We start from the raw sequence: 13,571 nt of genomic DNA on the forward strand, positions 1-13,571 counted from the left end.
GGAGGGCAGCTTACAGATGAGAAACTGTCAAGCAAATCCTCAGTTTCTTTGGTGGATCTCAAAGCGCCTTCTGGAAACTCCAGAAAAGGCTTGATCCGGGGAGGGGGTTGAAATCCCGCTTCCTTCCCTTTATCTTGCCTGTAAAATGGGGCTTGGAATGGCATCTGCCATCAGGAGGAGACCTATGGTTTTCATGGGCGTAGAGAGCCGCCGGGGGAGAGAATTCCCTTTACCAGTAAAGGTTAGCTCTTCCCTTCAACCTAATCACAGTCTTGCCAAATTGCATAGACCACAGCACTAAGATGTGAAGAGACTCGTTCAGGATCATCTTGGCCAAGGCGGTATTTGAACTCAGATCTTCCTGGCTCCAAAAGCATCTATCCCTCATGCTTCTGTGACCCCTACAAGATTGTTGGGGATCAATTAGGAAGTGCTTTTTTGTTTGTTTGTTTGTTTAATTAACCCTTACCTTCTGTCTTGGAATTAATCCTGTGTATCGGTTCCAAGGCAGAACAGAGGTAAGGACTTGTCTAGACTAACTAGAGTTAAGTGACTTGCCCAGGGTCACACAGCCAGGAAGTGTCTGAGGTCAGATTTGAACCCAGGACCTCCCATCTCTAGGTCTGGCTCTTTATCCACTGAGCCACCCAGCTGCCCCCCTATAAAGTGCTTTCAAACCTAGAAGCGCTCCAGGGGTTCCTTGTCCCCCCCTCACTCCCGCAGCTCCAAGGCACCCGTGGGGTCTTGGGCTCTGAAGACCTGTGATGTTGAAGCCTCCATCTCTCTTGATTCTCTTGCTGTCCTATTCAGTCCTGTGGAGAGCACAAGTAAGGGGACGGGGGGGGGGCGATGACCCCTTAGACACCCCCTAGGAGTGGAGTGGGGCGAGGGATAAGAAGGGGCTCCTCCTCCCAGGAGAGCAAATGGCGGGTTTCTAGACACCCTCCTCATCCCCAAATAACTACGCTTTGGAGGCAGGCGTGAGGGAGGACGTGCAAATAGGCTAAAGGGGGCCCAGGGCCCGTTTCAGGGCCGGGAGGAGGAGGTGGGGGGGATGGGGAGAGCTTGAGGCCCCACGCCAGCTGGAGTAGAAGTTCCAAGAGCCTTTCCTCCTCCCCTGTGTCCCTGGGGGTCTGGGGAGGAGGGGGCTTCTCCACAGGCCAGCTCTCCGGGAAGTACAGCCTTCGAGGAGCTCCGACATCGGTGGGCCCAGTACCGGGATCAGTGCCTGGAGGCTCTAGCTGCTGCCGAACCCATAGCAGGTGAGCTGGGGCTCCCGGTGGACAGAGACGGGGCCCATCTGGAATCTCAGGGAGAATCAGGGGGGAAGAGTCACACCTAGACCAAGTCACTGCTCTGAAGTGGCGACGCCCCAAAGTGGGGATTGGTGGATGGGTGTGGATGGGTTTGAGCAGAGAGTGAAACATATGTGTTGGAGGGGGGCAGCTGGGTGGCTCCATAGACTAAGAGTCAGACCTAGAGACAGGAGGTCCTGGGTTCAAATTTGACCTCAGACACTTCCTAGCTGGGTGACCCTGGGCAAGTCACTTGACCTCCATTGCTTAACCCTTCCTACTCTTCTGCCTTGATCCAATACACAGTATTAATTCTAAGATGGAAGGTGAAAAAAAAAAAAAGAAGTATTTGGGTTGGAGAGGGAAGGTGGGAAGGAACTGGTGAAGTGTCTAGGCTTAGGGGAAGGCACAAGGGTGGACATTCCATGGAGCAGACATTTCCCAGATTTGGGGGTCACGCTTGTGAGCTGAGGAAGGAAGGGAGGAGGCAGTCGGGAGTAGCCTTTGGGTTTTATGGATGGAATGGGGGGAAGAATCCATCTTCTTCCCTGATCCCTCGAGGGAGCCTGGGAGAAGGACCTGGGAGTGAGCAGCTTTGCCCCCTTTCCCGCCTCGTCCCTCAGGCCCTGCCTGCAATGGAACCTTCGACGGGTATGCCTGCTGGCCCCGCTCAGCCCCTAACACCACGGCCAGTGTCCCCTGCCCCTGGTACCTGCCCTGGCGCCAGGAAGGTAAGGATCCCCTCTCTGGGAGAATAAGAGAGAGGCCCCCCCTTAAGGCTCCCTCTGAGTTTGGGGCCTCCTCGATTTCCCTTCTTCTACCCGTTTCTGGTTTCTCCATGTCTCTTTGTGCTTCGGCCTCTGTCTGTAAGTGTCTCGGCTCCATCTCTCTCTATTTCTCCCTTCTCTCCTTCTCTGTGTTCTCTCTGGTTTTCACTGTCTCTTCTCTCTCCTCTCTGTGGTTCCGACTCGCCTGGTCTCAGTCGATCTCCAGCTCTGTGTTTCTCTGGTTTGAACGTCTAAGGATTATCTGCATCTCTGGTTTTCTAAGCCCAAGTCCTGGATCTGCCCTTCGCTCCCTGTGGGACGTGGGGAAAGTCACTCTTCCCAGATGGGCCTCAGTTTCCCCCTCACCCTCTGTAAAAAGAGGGATTGATTGGCTTAGCCGGTTTCTAAGATCCCTTCCCTCTCTGTTCCAGAGGGCCTTGAGAGCTAATGCCCTGTGTGGTAAGGAACCCCCAGTCTGACATATTAATATTGTGCTTCCCTTTTCCTGTGATCTTCTCTGTGTTTCTGTCTAGACTGGCACAAGGACTGACTTGAATGGGTTCAAATCCTGCCTCAATCTATGTGACCCTGGCCAAGTCACTGATCCTTCTAGGTCTTAGTTTCCCCATCTGTAAAAGGAAGAGGAGGTACCCGACGGCCTCCGAGGTCCCTTCTGCCTTAAAACTGATGACTGTGTGACTTCTCTTTGGCTATCTAGGTGCCCACCCCAACGTTACACGGTGTCTTCCATCTTTTCCTCAGTGGCCACGGGCTCCGTGCTGCGTCTCTGTGGGGCTGACGGGGAGTGGGGACGCTGGAGGAACCATTCCCAATGTGATGCACCAGAGGGAGAGCAGGTCTTCCAGGTGAGATGGCAACATAGGCCTGTCCTTAGGGGGAGTCTGGGAAAATCTCACTCTCCTCTAGGGACAATGCCCCATCGGTCTCCGTGTGGTGCTCCGACCTCTGGGGGGCTTCCTTCCGGCAGGGCCAAAGGCTCATCCTGGAGAGGCTGCAGCTGGTGTATACGGTGGGGTACTCGCTCTCCCTGGCGGCCCTGCTGCTGGCCCTGCTGCTCCTTAGCTCCTTCAGGTAAATGGTCCTGGGGAGACCCCCGGTCTGAAGGGTGGGACCAGGCCTTGCTCTAGAAGGGGGGTCTTCAAGCATCTGAAGGGCCTACGGTCGGCAACTGATTACTCTTGTTCTTGTCTGGCTCTGGGGGGGAGAACTAGAAGGGTTGGGGGGGGCCTACACGGATCTAGGGACCGTGTCAGGAGAATGTGGCTGACGTAGAGCCGTCCATCTCGGAGCGAGTGGCTTCTCCTCACGTGGCGGCACTCTTCGGGCACTGGTGGAGGGTCAGCCCGGGGCACCCTTCCTTAAGGGTAACCAGAAAGGAGGCATTTGGGAGCACGAGGGGCTGCCTTGGTGGCCAGTGGGTGGTAGGTCAGCAGATTCTGGCATGATCCCATCCCTCCAGGAAGCTTCGATGCACCCGAAACTACATCCACGTGAATCTGTTCATCTCCTTTGTCTTTCGGGCAGCCGCCATCCTTACTCGGGACAAACTACTGCCCGCCTTGGGCCTTCACACTGGACACCGAGCCCAGGTGCTCCCTCGTCAGGCAAAGTCTTGGTTCTCCCTTCATTGCCCCGCCTAGCGTGTGCCCAGAGCCCGAAGTTCTCTTATGCTAACGTTCTAGGTTCTCTCGTCCAAGGAGCTTCCCAGCTGGGACGGTGGTCTAGGTTTTATCTTCCGACGTTCTATGCTCTATGAGCACTGGACTCTTCCTACCTGCCTTGGCCCGCTCCCCGCTATTTCACTGATCACACTCTCCCTAGACCGGGTCTGGAATGGGGGCCTTCATCAAGGGAGGGAGCATCTGGGTGATGGGGGGGGGGAGATGGCTGGTTAAGAGGGAGTCTCTCCTGGGAGGGTTGCCCGGATTCTGATCGTCCCACCCTTGTCCAGACCCTGGCCACCTGCCGAGTGGCCCAGATTGTGACCCAGTACTGTGTCAGTGCTAACCACATGTGGCTGCTGGTGGAAGGCGTGTACCTGTACAGCTTGCTGGCGCTCATGGCCTTTTCAGAGGAGAGACACTTCAGATGCTACTTGTTTCTCGGCTGGGGTGAGTCTTACCCCGAAGGCTTGGAATACGGTCCCTCCTCGCTCTAGCGAGACCCTTCCCCCTCGGATTCCAGGCCGGCCTTCCCTTCCCTCTTAGGAGCAATACTGTGTACTGGTTCCAAGGCAGAAGAGCAGTAAGGACCGGGCAATGGGGGTGAAGTGACTTGGCCAGGGTCACCCAGCCAGGAAGTATCTGGGGTCAAATTTGAACCCAGGACCTCTCCTCTCCAGGCCTGGCTCTCAGTCCACTGAGCCATCTAGCTGCCCTCTCAGCATTTATTAAGTGCCTTCTGTGGGCAGGAGCTGTGCTACACCCTAAGGACACAAAGGCAAAAAGTAGTCCCTGCCTTTCAGATGGAAAAGACGACATGTGAATAACTGGAGGGACAGAGACAGAGAGAGAGAAAGAGACAGAGACAGAGACAGAGACAGAGAGAAAGACCAAGACAGAGACAGAGACAGAGAGACACAGAGAGAAAGACAGAGAAACAGTGATAGAAACAGACAGGAGACACAAAGACAGAGGGAGACATAGAGACAGAGGGGACAGAGAGACAGAGGCAGAGCCATAGACACACACACAGACAGAGAGAGACAGAGATAGAGACAGAGACAGAGAGAGACAGAGACACAGAGACAGAAAGAGACAGAGATAGAGACAGAGACAGAGAGAGACAGAGACAGAGACAGAGAAAGAGACAGAGACAGAGAGACACAGAGAGAAAGACAGAGAAACAGTGAAAGAAACAGACAGGAGACACAAAGACAGAGGGAGACACAGAGACAGAGGGGACAGAGGCAGAGCCATAGACACACATACACAGAGACAGACAGAGACAGAGACAGAGACAGAGAGAGTGACACAAAGAGACAGACAGAGGCAGAGATAGACAGACAGTGATAGAGCCAGAGCCAGAGAGAGACAGTGACAGAGACAGACAGAGGAGACAGAGGCAGAGGCAGAGACACAGAGACACACACACAGACACAGACACAGACACAGAGAGGGCAGCTGAAGGCTCTCTGGAAAAGAGGAAGGGTGGCTAGGACTTCGCCAGGGTTTTGTAGAATTTCACATTCCCTCGCCGAAAGGCTCCAGACACCCCAAGAGCGCCTCCGGCTCTCACGGGAGGGGGTCCCTGGCTTGTGACCTCTGTGCGCACGGCTGGTTTTCACAGGGGGCCCTGCGCTCTTCGTCATCCCGTGGGTCATCTCTCGCCACCTCTACGAGAACACGCAGTGAGTGAAAGGTGGAAGCCAGGAGGCGGAGTCAGCAGGGAAAGTGGGCGTGGCCCGCCCAGGGGCGAGATGATTGGATGTAGTGGGCGGGACTGGGGAGGAATCTGGGTGTGGCCTGCCCAAAGGCGGGACCAGGATGGAAGGGCGGGGCCAGAGAGGACCGGGCTAAGTAGGACCTTGGAGAGTTCCTTCTTCCAGGTGCTGGGAACGGAATGAGATCAAGGCCATCTGGTGGATTATCCGCACGCCCATCCTCGGCACCATTGTGGTATGATCCCCATTCTCTGCCCTGCCAGGGGCCTCTTCTCTGAATTTCGTCTCGCTCTTACTGAGGGAAGACGTCTGTTCCAGCCTCCATCCCAACCCAATTCCCTAGTTCAGGGTCCTTTCCCAGGCCTCTCCCTTCCTCAGAGCCTATGCTGGTTTCCCACCTCTTCCAGGAAGCCCTCCTTGACGGTTCTATTTTTCTAGGTGTCTTCCCTCTTGGTCTCTCACTCCTGACTATGTGGGCACCCCTCCTCAGGCTCTGAGACTGGAACACCCAACATTCCCCAAGGCACCCCAAAGCCTTATGTCCCTGGGCTTCCTCCTTTGGGAGGAAGCTCAGTGCTAACCTAGTGGGGGCCAGGGAGAGAGGAAGAGGCTGATAAATAGGATGGCTAGATAAAATGAGCTTTACCATTCTCGGATTCTACTGGGTTCAAATTCTAGGTTTAGTCCTCCAAAGTTGTAATGGTCTAACATTCTATGTTCTCGAATCCCAACTTTCCACAGTTCTAATAATCTAAGTTCTAACAGTCTGTGAGTCTGGAGCCCTCCTTTCTCTAGCTTCCTACTTGAACTCAAACCCCAACACTTTTGCCCTCTCCCCTAGCATGACCCTTCACTACATTTTTCTCACTCCACTCTTCAGATTAATTTCCTTATCTTCATTCAAATTCTGGGCATCCTGCTGGCCAAGCTGAGGGCTCACCAGATGCGTTGCCAGGACTACAGGCTCAGGTTGGGGACAGGGAGACCTTGAGGCCAGGGAGGGAGGGGTAGAAGGACTCTGGAGGTTCACACTCCCTCTACCCCCTAGACTGGCCAGGTCTACACTGACCCTGGTCCCCCTCCTGGGCATACATGAGGTGGTGTTTGCACCTGTGATGGAGGAACAAGCAGAGGGCACCCTTCGCTACACCAAACTGTGCTTTGAGATCTTCCTCAGCTCCTTCCAGGTAGGGTACTAGGGCAGGAACTGTCTCAGTTCCACTCCAGATTCACCATCTGCCGCTCCTGCCCTTTGGACTTCCAATCCAAGCTTTTGTAATTTTGGTTTTGTAATTCCTTTGAGATGTCCTCTCAGACTGGTCTTTCCTCACTCCCACCAAGGCTCCAAGTACAAAGACTTCACAAATGTTCAAATCTGAAAGTCTGGCTCTAGAGCTGTTTAGTCTACACCATCATATTTTACAAAACTTGGGCCCTAAAAGAGGAAAGCACTTCTCTAGAGGCATCGGTGCTGGCATTTGAGGCCAGATCCGAGGACTCTCACTCTTGTGTGTCACCTGAGAGCTGGCAATGTCATCTAGCTCACCTTTCTAGGCTCATTAAGTCCTTTTCGCACAAAAATATTGGGCATGCAAAGATGATCAGGGGGGTCCAAAGGAGAGAATGTAAGGCAGTGATGGTGAACCTATGGCACAAGTGCCAAAAATGGCACTCAGAGCACTCTCTGTGGTCATGTGTGCCCCCACCCCACCCCACCCTAGTTTGTTACTAGAAAGGCAGAGGGACTTAGGCAGAACTGCTCCCTTCCCCCTTTCCACCATGCCTGAGGACCATCTCTAAAAGGTTCGCCATCACTGATGTATGGTTTGGAAGTCCTGGCCTTTTATTTAGGAAAGGGCTCATGCTTCCAGAAAGCATTTCCATTCATTCAACATCTTCTCTCCCTCTTCTCTCTAGGGCCTCTTTGTCAGCATTCTATTCTGTTTCATCAACAAAGAGGTATGAAGCCCCCAGACCCAATATGATCTTCTTCCCCAAAGGAGGCCAATTGGTAATGGCTGTGTCCTTCCTTTGCCCCTTGACCACCACAGGTCCAGGCAGAGATCCAAAAACAATGGCAACGATGCCAGCTGGGCCAACGAATGAATGAACAACGCCTGTCCAGGAGCTACCAGTCTTCTGGACGTGGGGCTACTCCCTGCCTCTCCATATCCAGCAGGGCCCTGGGTGGGGAGGGAGAGGAGCCCAGCCCAGCCTCTGAGAGCTCCTGCTAGGAAAGGCTCCAACCACTCTCTGTAGCTCCCAACATAGAATCAGAGATTTTTTTTTTTTTTTTAGCAAAAATGTAATAATTGCCGCAACCATTTCTCCAATCCTGATTTGGGGTTTGTAGAGTTCTTTCCTCAGCACAGCCTTAGGCTGGGTATGAAGTTGGTTATCCTTGATTTACAAAGGGAAAAAGTAAGGATCCAGAAGGCTACCTGGCTTCATCAGAAGTACACAAGTAAAATATCTATGAACTGCTAAGGACAGGCAGGGGCCATGGGTGTATAGCAGAGTAGAATTGTAAGATCTGAGAGCTGCCAACATCATCTAATCCAACCTGACCCTGAGATAGGGCTAGGGCTCCCTTCTTTGGCAGGTCTCCTGCAGGAGACTTGCTACAATCCTTTCTCCCTTCTCCCACCCTGGCATTATTAAAGCTCATTATTAGGAAGTTCTCTCTTCTCACACTGTTGTTAGAGTCAGAAGACCTGAATTCAGTAGGGCAGCTGGGTAGCTCAGCGGATTGAGAGTCAGGCCTAGAGACAGGAGGTCCTAGGTTCAAATCTGGCCTCAGACACTTCCCAGCTGTGTGACCCTGAGCAAGTCACTTGACCCCCATTGCCTAGCCCTTACCACTCTTTCACCAAGGAGCCAATACACAGAAGTTAAGGGTTTAAAAAAAAAAAAAAAAGACCTGAATTCAAGGATTAGTTCTGCTACTGACCCGAAAAAACAAACAACTCTTACATTCTATCTTAGTATTAATTCTAAGGCAGAAGAATGACAAGAGGGTTAAGTGACATGCCCAAGGTCACACAGCTAGGAGCCACTGACTTCTTGTGTGACTTTAGAAGAGATCTTTCCCATTCTCTGGGCCTCAGTTCACTCACGTGTGAAATGATGGGGTTTGGATATCAAGTCCAAACAGGAATCCCTGCCCTCTGGGACCAAGCTGAACAAGGCCTTCAGACAGCAGAAGACAGAGATGGTCAAATGATCACACAATTTCAGAGCTGAAAAGAACCTCAATGGCCAAATGCGCCAATTATAACAGACTGGACAAATGGCCTGGAGACCTCCAAAGAGCGGGGATTCACTATCTTCCGAGGCTGTCCACTCTAGTTGAGGGTAACTCTAATCACTAGGACCTTTTTCTCTTTGTGACTCCCCCCACAGCTCCAGCTCCTGCCCTCTGGGACCAACCACAGCAGGTTGGATCCCTCTTCCATTCATAGGATAGATTCCAGTGCTTGAAGAGAGCCATCATGTTCTTCCTGAAACTTCTCTTCTCCAGGGTAAACATCCTTGGATCCTTCAACCCCTCCTTATCTGGCATGACCTGGAGGCCCCTTCCTTGCTCCTTTCCCTTTGAAACAACCTGGTTCATCAATGCCCTTTGTAAACTGTGGTGTCCAGAAGTGAATGCCCCAGATGCAGCCTGGCCAGTGAGGGAACAGCAGGAATAGCAGCATCTCCTGGTTCCTGGAAGTTCTGGCAATCTCGTGGTTTTTTGGGGTGCTGCATCAATTACTCTGTAGAATTACATTGAGCTTTCAGTCCTCTGAAATTCTTCGCACGAACTATTAAAGGTACTTGAGAAGTCTGTTTTTGACCCCGTGTCAAAGACTTGATTTTTATCCCTTTTTCACCTTATTCGTTTCAGCCCAGTTTTCATAGAATCACAGATTTAGAGCTGAAGAGACTTCAGGGGCCCTCTGGTTCCAACTGACTCATTTTACAGATGAAGAAACTGAGGCCCAGGGGGATCAAATAACTTGCCCAAGGTCACATAGGTGGGATTTGGATGAAGGTCTTCTGACTCCAGATCCAGAATTCTTTGCATTGTTATGTTAGCCTATCAAGATCTTTTTGGATCCTGATTCTCTCACCAACTCTTCGGGCTTTGGGGCATCTAAAAATCTGGTAAAGATGCCACTCATGCTTTTTTTAAAAAATATATATTTACCCTACAAATATTGATTCTAAGACAGAAGAACAGCAACAGCTAGGCAACTGGGGCTAAGTGACTTGCCCAGGATCACAGAGCTAAGAAGTTTTTGAGGCCAGATTTGAACCCACACCGTCCTTTCTCTAGTCCGGGCTCTATCCACTGAGTCATCTCGCTGTCCCTTACCTATACTCTTTTTTTTTTTTTAAATTTTATAAACCCTTAACTTCTGTGTATTGGCTCCTAGGTGGAAGAGTGGTCAGGGTGGGCAATGGGGGTCAAGTGACTTGCCCAGGGTCACACAGCTGGGAAGTGTCTGAGGCCGGCTTTGAACCTAGGACCTCCCATCTCTAGGCCTGGCTCTCAATCCACTGAGCTACCCAGCTGCCCCTCCTTATCTATACTCTTATAAGTCACTGACAAAAAACATTCAACAGCACAAATCCCTGAGGCACGTCACTGGAGATCTTTTTGTGAATTAACATTAAATTTTCAAAGACTACTTTTAACTACATTTAACTAGACTGAAGGCTCCCTCTGGCTGTGGCATCATCTGGCCCACATCTCTCCATCTTTTCCACAAGAATATTAGGAGAATCAGTTGAATGCTTTGATAAGTTTTTCCTAGGCAAAGTTATCTTCAGCACTCCAGTGCTGTATCAGCATAGTAACATTGTCAAAAAGGGAAATACCATTCATTTTCAATGACCTGTTCTCAGCAAAGCCACGCGGGTGTTTGGGGATTATTGCTTCTTTTTCTACTTGTTCACTGGCTGTCCCTTTAATGATCCTTCATTCTAGAATCTCTACCAGGAACTGAAGTCAAGGTCACTGGCCTCTTTGTTTCCTTTTGGAAAATCTGGAAATTTGATCTTCTTACTCTGGCAGTAGTTCTTCCACTCTTGGGTCTTTCCGAGTTCCCTGATGGTGGTGCTGAAGACATGCCCATGAATGTAATTCATCTGCGTCAGCGTGGACTCATCAAGAGTACCCATTCTCCTGACTTGGGGATCAATCCCTTGGTGTTTATACCCATTTTGAACTTATCTTGGTATAGTGTGTGAGATACTGATCTAAACCTAATTTTTTCCCATATTTTTCCAATTTTCCCAGCAGTTTTTGTCAAATAGTGAGTTCTTATCCCAAAAGCTGGGGTCTTCAGGTTTATCATACACTAGCTTGCTGAGGTCATTTACTCCAAGACTATTCCACTGATCCTCCCTTCTGTCTCTTAGCCAGTACCATATTGTTTTATTGATCATTATTTTATAGTACAGCTTAAGATCTGGTACTGCCAGGCCACCATCCTTCACATTTTTTTTTCCATTGGTTCCCTTGATATTCTTGACCTTTTGTTCTTCTAGAGCGGTGGTTCCCAAACTTTTTTGGCCTGCCGCCCCCCCCCCTTCTAGAAAAAATATTACTTAGCCCCACCTGGAAATTAATTTTTTTAAAAATTTTAATAGCAATTAATAGGAAAGATAAATGCACCTGTGGCCATCACCACCACCCCTGGATCGCTGCAGCACCCACTTTGGGAATCACTGCTCTAGATGAACTGTTATTATTTTTTCTAATTCTTTTTTGTTTAAACCCTTACCTTCCATCTTAGAATCAATTCTGTGTATTGGTTCCAAGGTGGAAGAATGGCAAGGGCTAGGGAATGGGGGTCAAGTGACTTGCTCAGGGTCACACAGCTGGGAAGTGTCTGAGGCCGGATTTGAACCCAGGACCTCCTGTCTCTGAGCCTGGCTCTCAATCCACCGAGCCACCCAGCTGCCCACAATTTTTTTTAATCCTATAAAAGTTTGATAGGTATGATTTAGGCAGGATTTTCATCTTTATTAAATTAGCTCGTCCTAACCATGAACAATTAATGTTTTTCCAGTTGTTTAGATCTAGTTTTGTGTGAAAAGTGTTTTGTAGTTGTGTTCATAGAATTCCTGTGTCTGTCTTGGCAGATAGATTCCTAAATATTTTATATTGTCTAAACCAGTGATAGGCAAACTTTTTAAAGAGGGGGCCAAAGGAAAGGAAATGTTCATCTGTCAGTCTGTTTCTAAGGCAGCTCTTTTGAAGTTTCATTGTATCATATCCTATTCATTGTATTCGTCAGATTAGGAATAATGTCCCGTAGCTGGATAGAACATTTCAGGGGGCCTTCTGGCTGTAGTTTGCCCATCAATGGTCTAGAGATCTTAAAGTTTCTTTTTCTAACTCTTGCTGCTGAGATTTGTTGGAAACACAGGAACACTGATGATTTATGTGGGGTTTTTTTGCATCCTGCAACTTTGCTGAAATTATTTCCACTAGCTTTCTAGTTGAATTTCTCATATTTTCTAAGTATATCACATCATCTGCAAAGTGAAGCTTAGTTTTCCTCACTGCCTACTTTAATTCCTTCAGTTTTCTTTTTCTTCTCTTATTGCTAAAGCTAGCATTTGGAGTATAGTACGTAATAAGGGGGTAAACTGACTGATATTAGGGGAGCTGGTGGTACCAATGAGTCACCTGGGCCTGCATTACAAGTACTAGAATAGCAGTGGTGATAATGGCCATCCTTGCTTCACTCCTGATCTTACTGGGAAGGCTTCTAACTAATCCCCATTGCAGATGATGTTTGCTGATGGTTTTAAAGAAATACTACCTATTATTTTAAGAAACAGCCTTTTTATTCCTGTGCTTTCTAGTGTTTTCAATAGGAATGGGTGTTGTATTTTGTCAAAGGCTTTTTCTGCATCAGACTGAGATAATCATGGGATTTCTTAGTTTGGTTGTTGATGTGGTCAATTATGCAGATGGTTTTCCTAATATTAAACCAGCTTTGCATTCCTGGTATAAATCCCACCTAGTCATAGTGAATAATCCTTGTGATCACTTGCTGGAGTCTCTTTGCTAGTATTTTATTTAAGGTTTTCAATCTATGTTCATTAAGAATTGGTCTATAGTTTTCTTTCTGTTTTTGGTCTGCTTGGCTTTGGGATCAGTACCATATTTGTGTCATTAAAAGGATTTAGTAAGACTCCTTCTTTGCTTATTTTGTCAAATAGTTTGTCTAGCATTTGGGATTAGTTTTCTTTAAACGTCTGATAGAGTTCACTTATGAATCCAGCTGGCCCCGGGGATTTTTTCTTAAGGAGTCCCTTGATGGCTGGTTCGATTTCCTTTTCTGAGATGGGATTGTTTAAGTATTCTATTTCCTCTTTTGTTAATCTAGGCAGTTTATATTTTTATAAATATTCACCCATTTCACCTAGATTGTCATATTTATTGCCATATGCTTGGGCAAAATAGCTCTTAATAACTGCCTTACTTTCCTCTTCATTCAAGGCGAGATGGCCCTTTCCACTTTGGATACTGTCCTACTCTGAACTCTTTGAAATCTGTGCTCTCAAATTCTAGGCTGCATGTTAGATTATTCTCAGCTTTCTTCTCCTCCAGCACCGAGCCCGGGAGGGAGAAGTCACTGTCCCCAACCCACTCTGATATTCCTGTTGATTCTAATCTAGCAACCGGCTCCTCTGTTGGCTTTGTTTCCAAAATTACTTACGATAAAGGCTAGAATGATTTTATAGCTATAACTGACATCATAGTGCTTGCCTTTCCAATGGGGGGGGGGCTGGGGGGGAGGTGGAGCCAAGATGGCGGCTTCATAGCAGCAAGAGCTGAAAGTGCTCTGACAACCCTTCCAAACCAATCTTTAAAAAGTACTGGGTGGGTAAGGGAGGCAATTTGGAAGTCAATTTTTAAAAATGGATGTTAAGAATAAATTACAAATTTAAAAATACATAAAAAGGGCAAGAGATCATTAGAGGATCCCTGCTTATGGCAGAGAATGGGCATGAGCCGAGGTCTAGCTCTTCCCATCAGGGCTCTCTCTCATGCCTCCTCCTTTCCAGGTATCTCCCATTCCCTCCCCCAATCCTCACTAA

At 49.0% G+C, this 13,571-nt stretch overlaps 1 protein-coding gene across 1 annotated transcript; it reads left to right on the plus strand.

Moving 5' to 3' along the window:
• The first annotated feature begins 764 nt into the window (after positions 1-764).
• Positions 765-7,763, plus strand: GIPR (gastric inhibitory polypeptide receptor). Its single transcript, XM_044667300.1, has 13 exons — positions 765-826; positions 1,129-1,262; positions 1,919-2,026; positions 2,825-2,928; positions 3,051-3,154; positions 3,543-3,672; positions 4,035-4,194; positions 5,372-5,432; positions 5,631-5,700; positions 6,346-6,434; positions 6,514-6,652; positions 7,383-7,424; positions 7,517-7,763. Exons 1-13 carry the CDS (start codon positions 765-767, stop codon positions 7,697-7,699), a joined length of 1,386 nt encoding a protein of 461 aa, XP_044523235.1. The 3' UTR covers positions 7,700-7,763.
• Positions 7,764-13,571: the final 5,808 nt, after the last annotated feature.

This window comes from Gracilinanus agilis, chromosome 3 (genome assembly GCF_016433145.1).
Source record: "Gracilinanus agilis isolate LMUSP501 chromosome 3, AgileGrace, whole genome shotgun sequence".
Lineage (NCBI taxonomy): Eukaryota > Metazoa > Chordata > Mammalia > Didelphimorphia > Didelphidae > Gracilinanus > Gracilinanus agilis.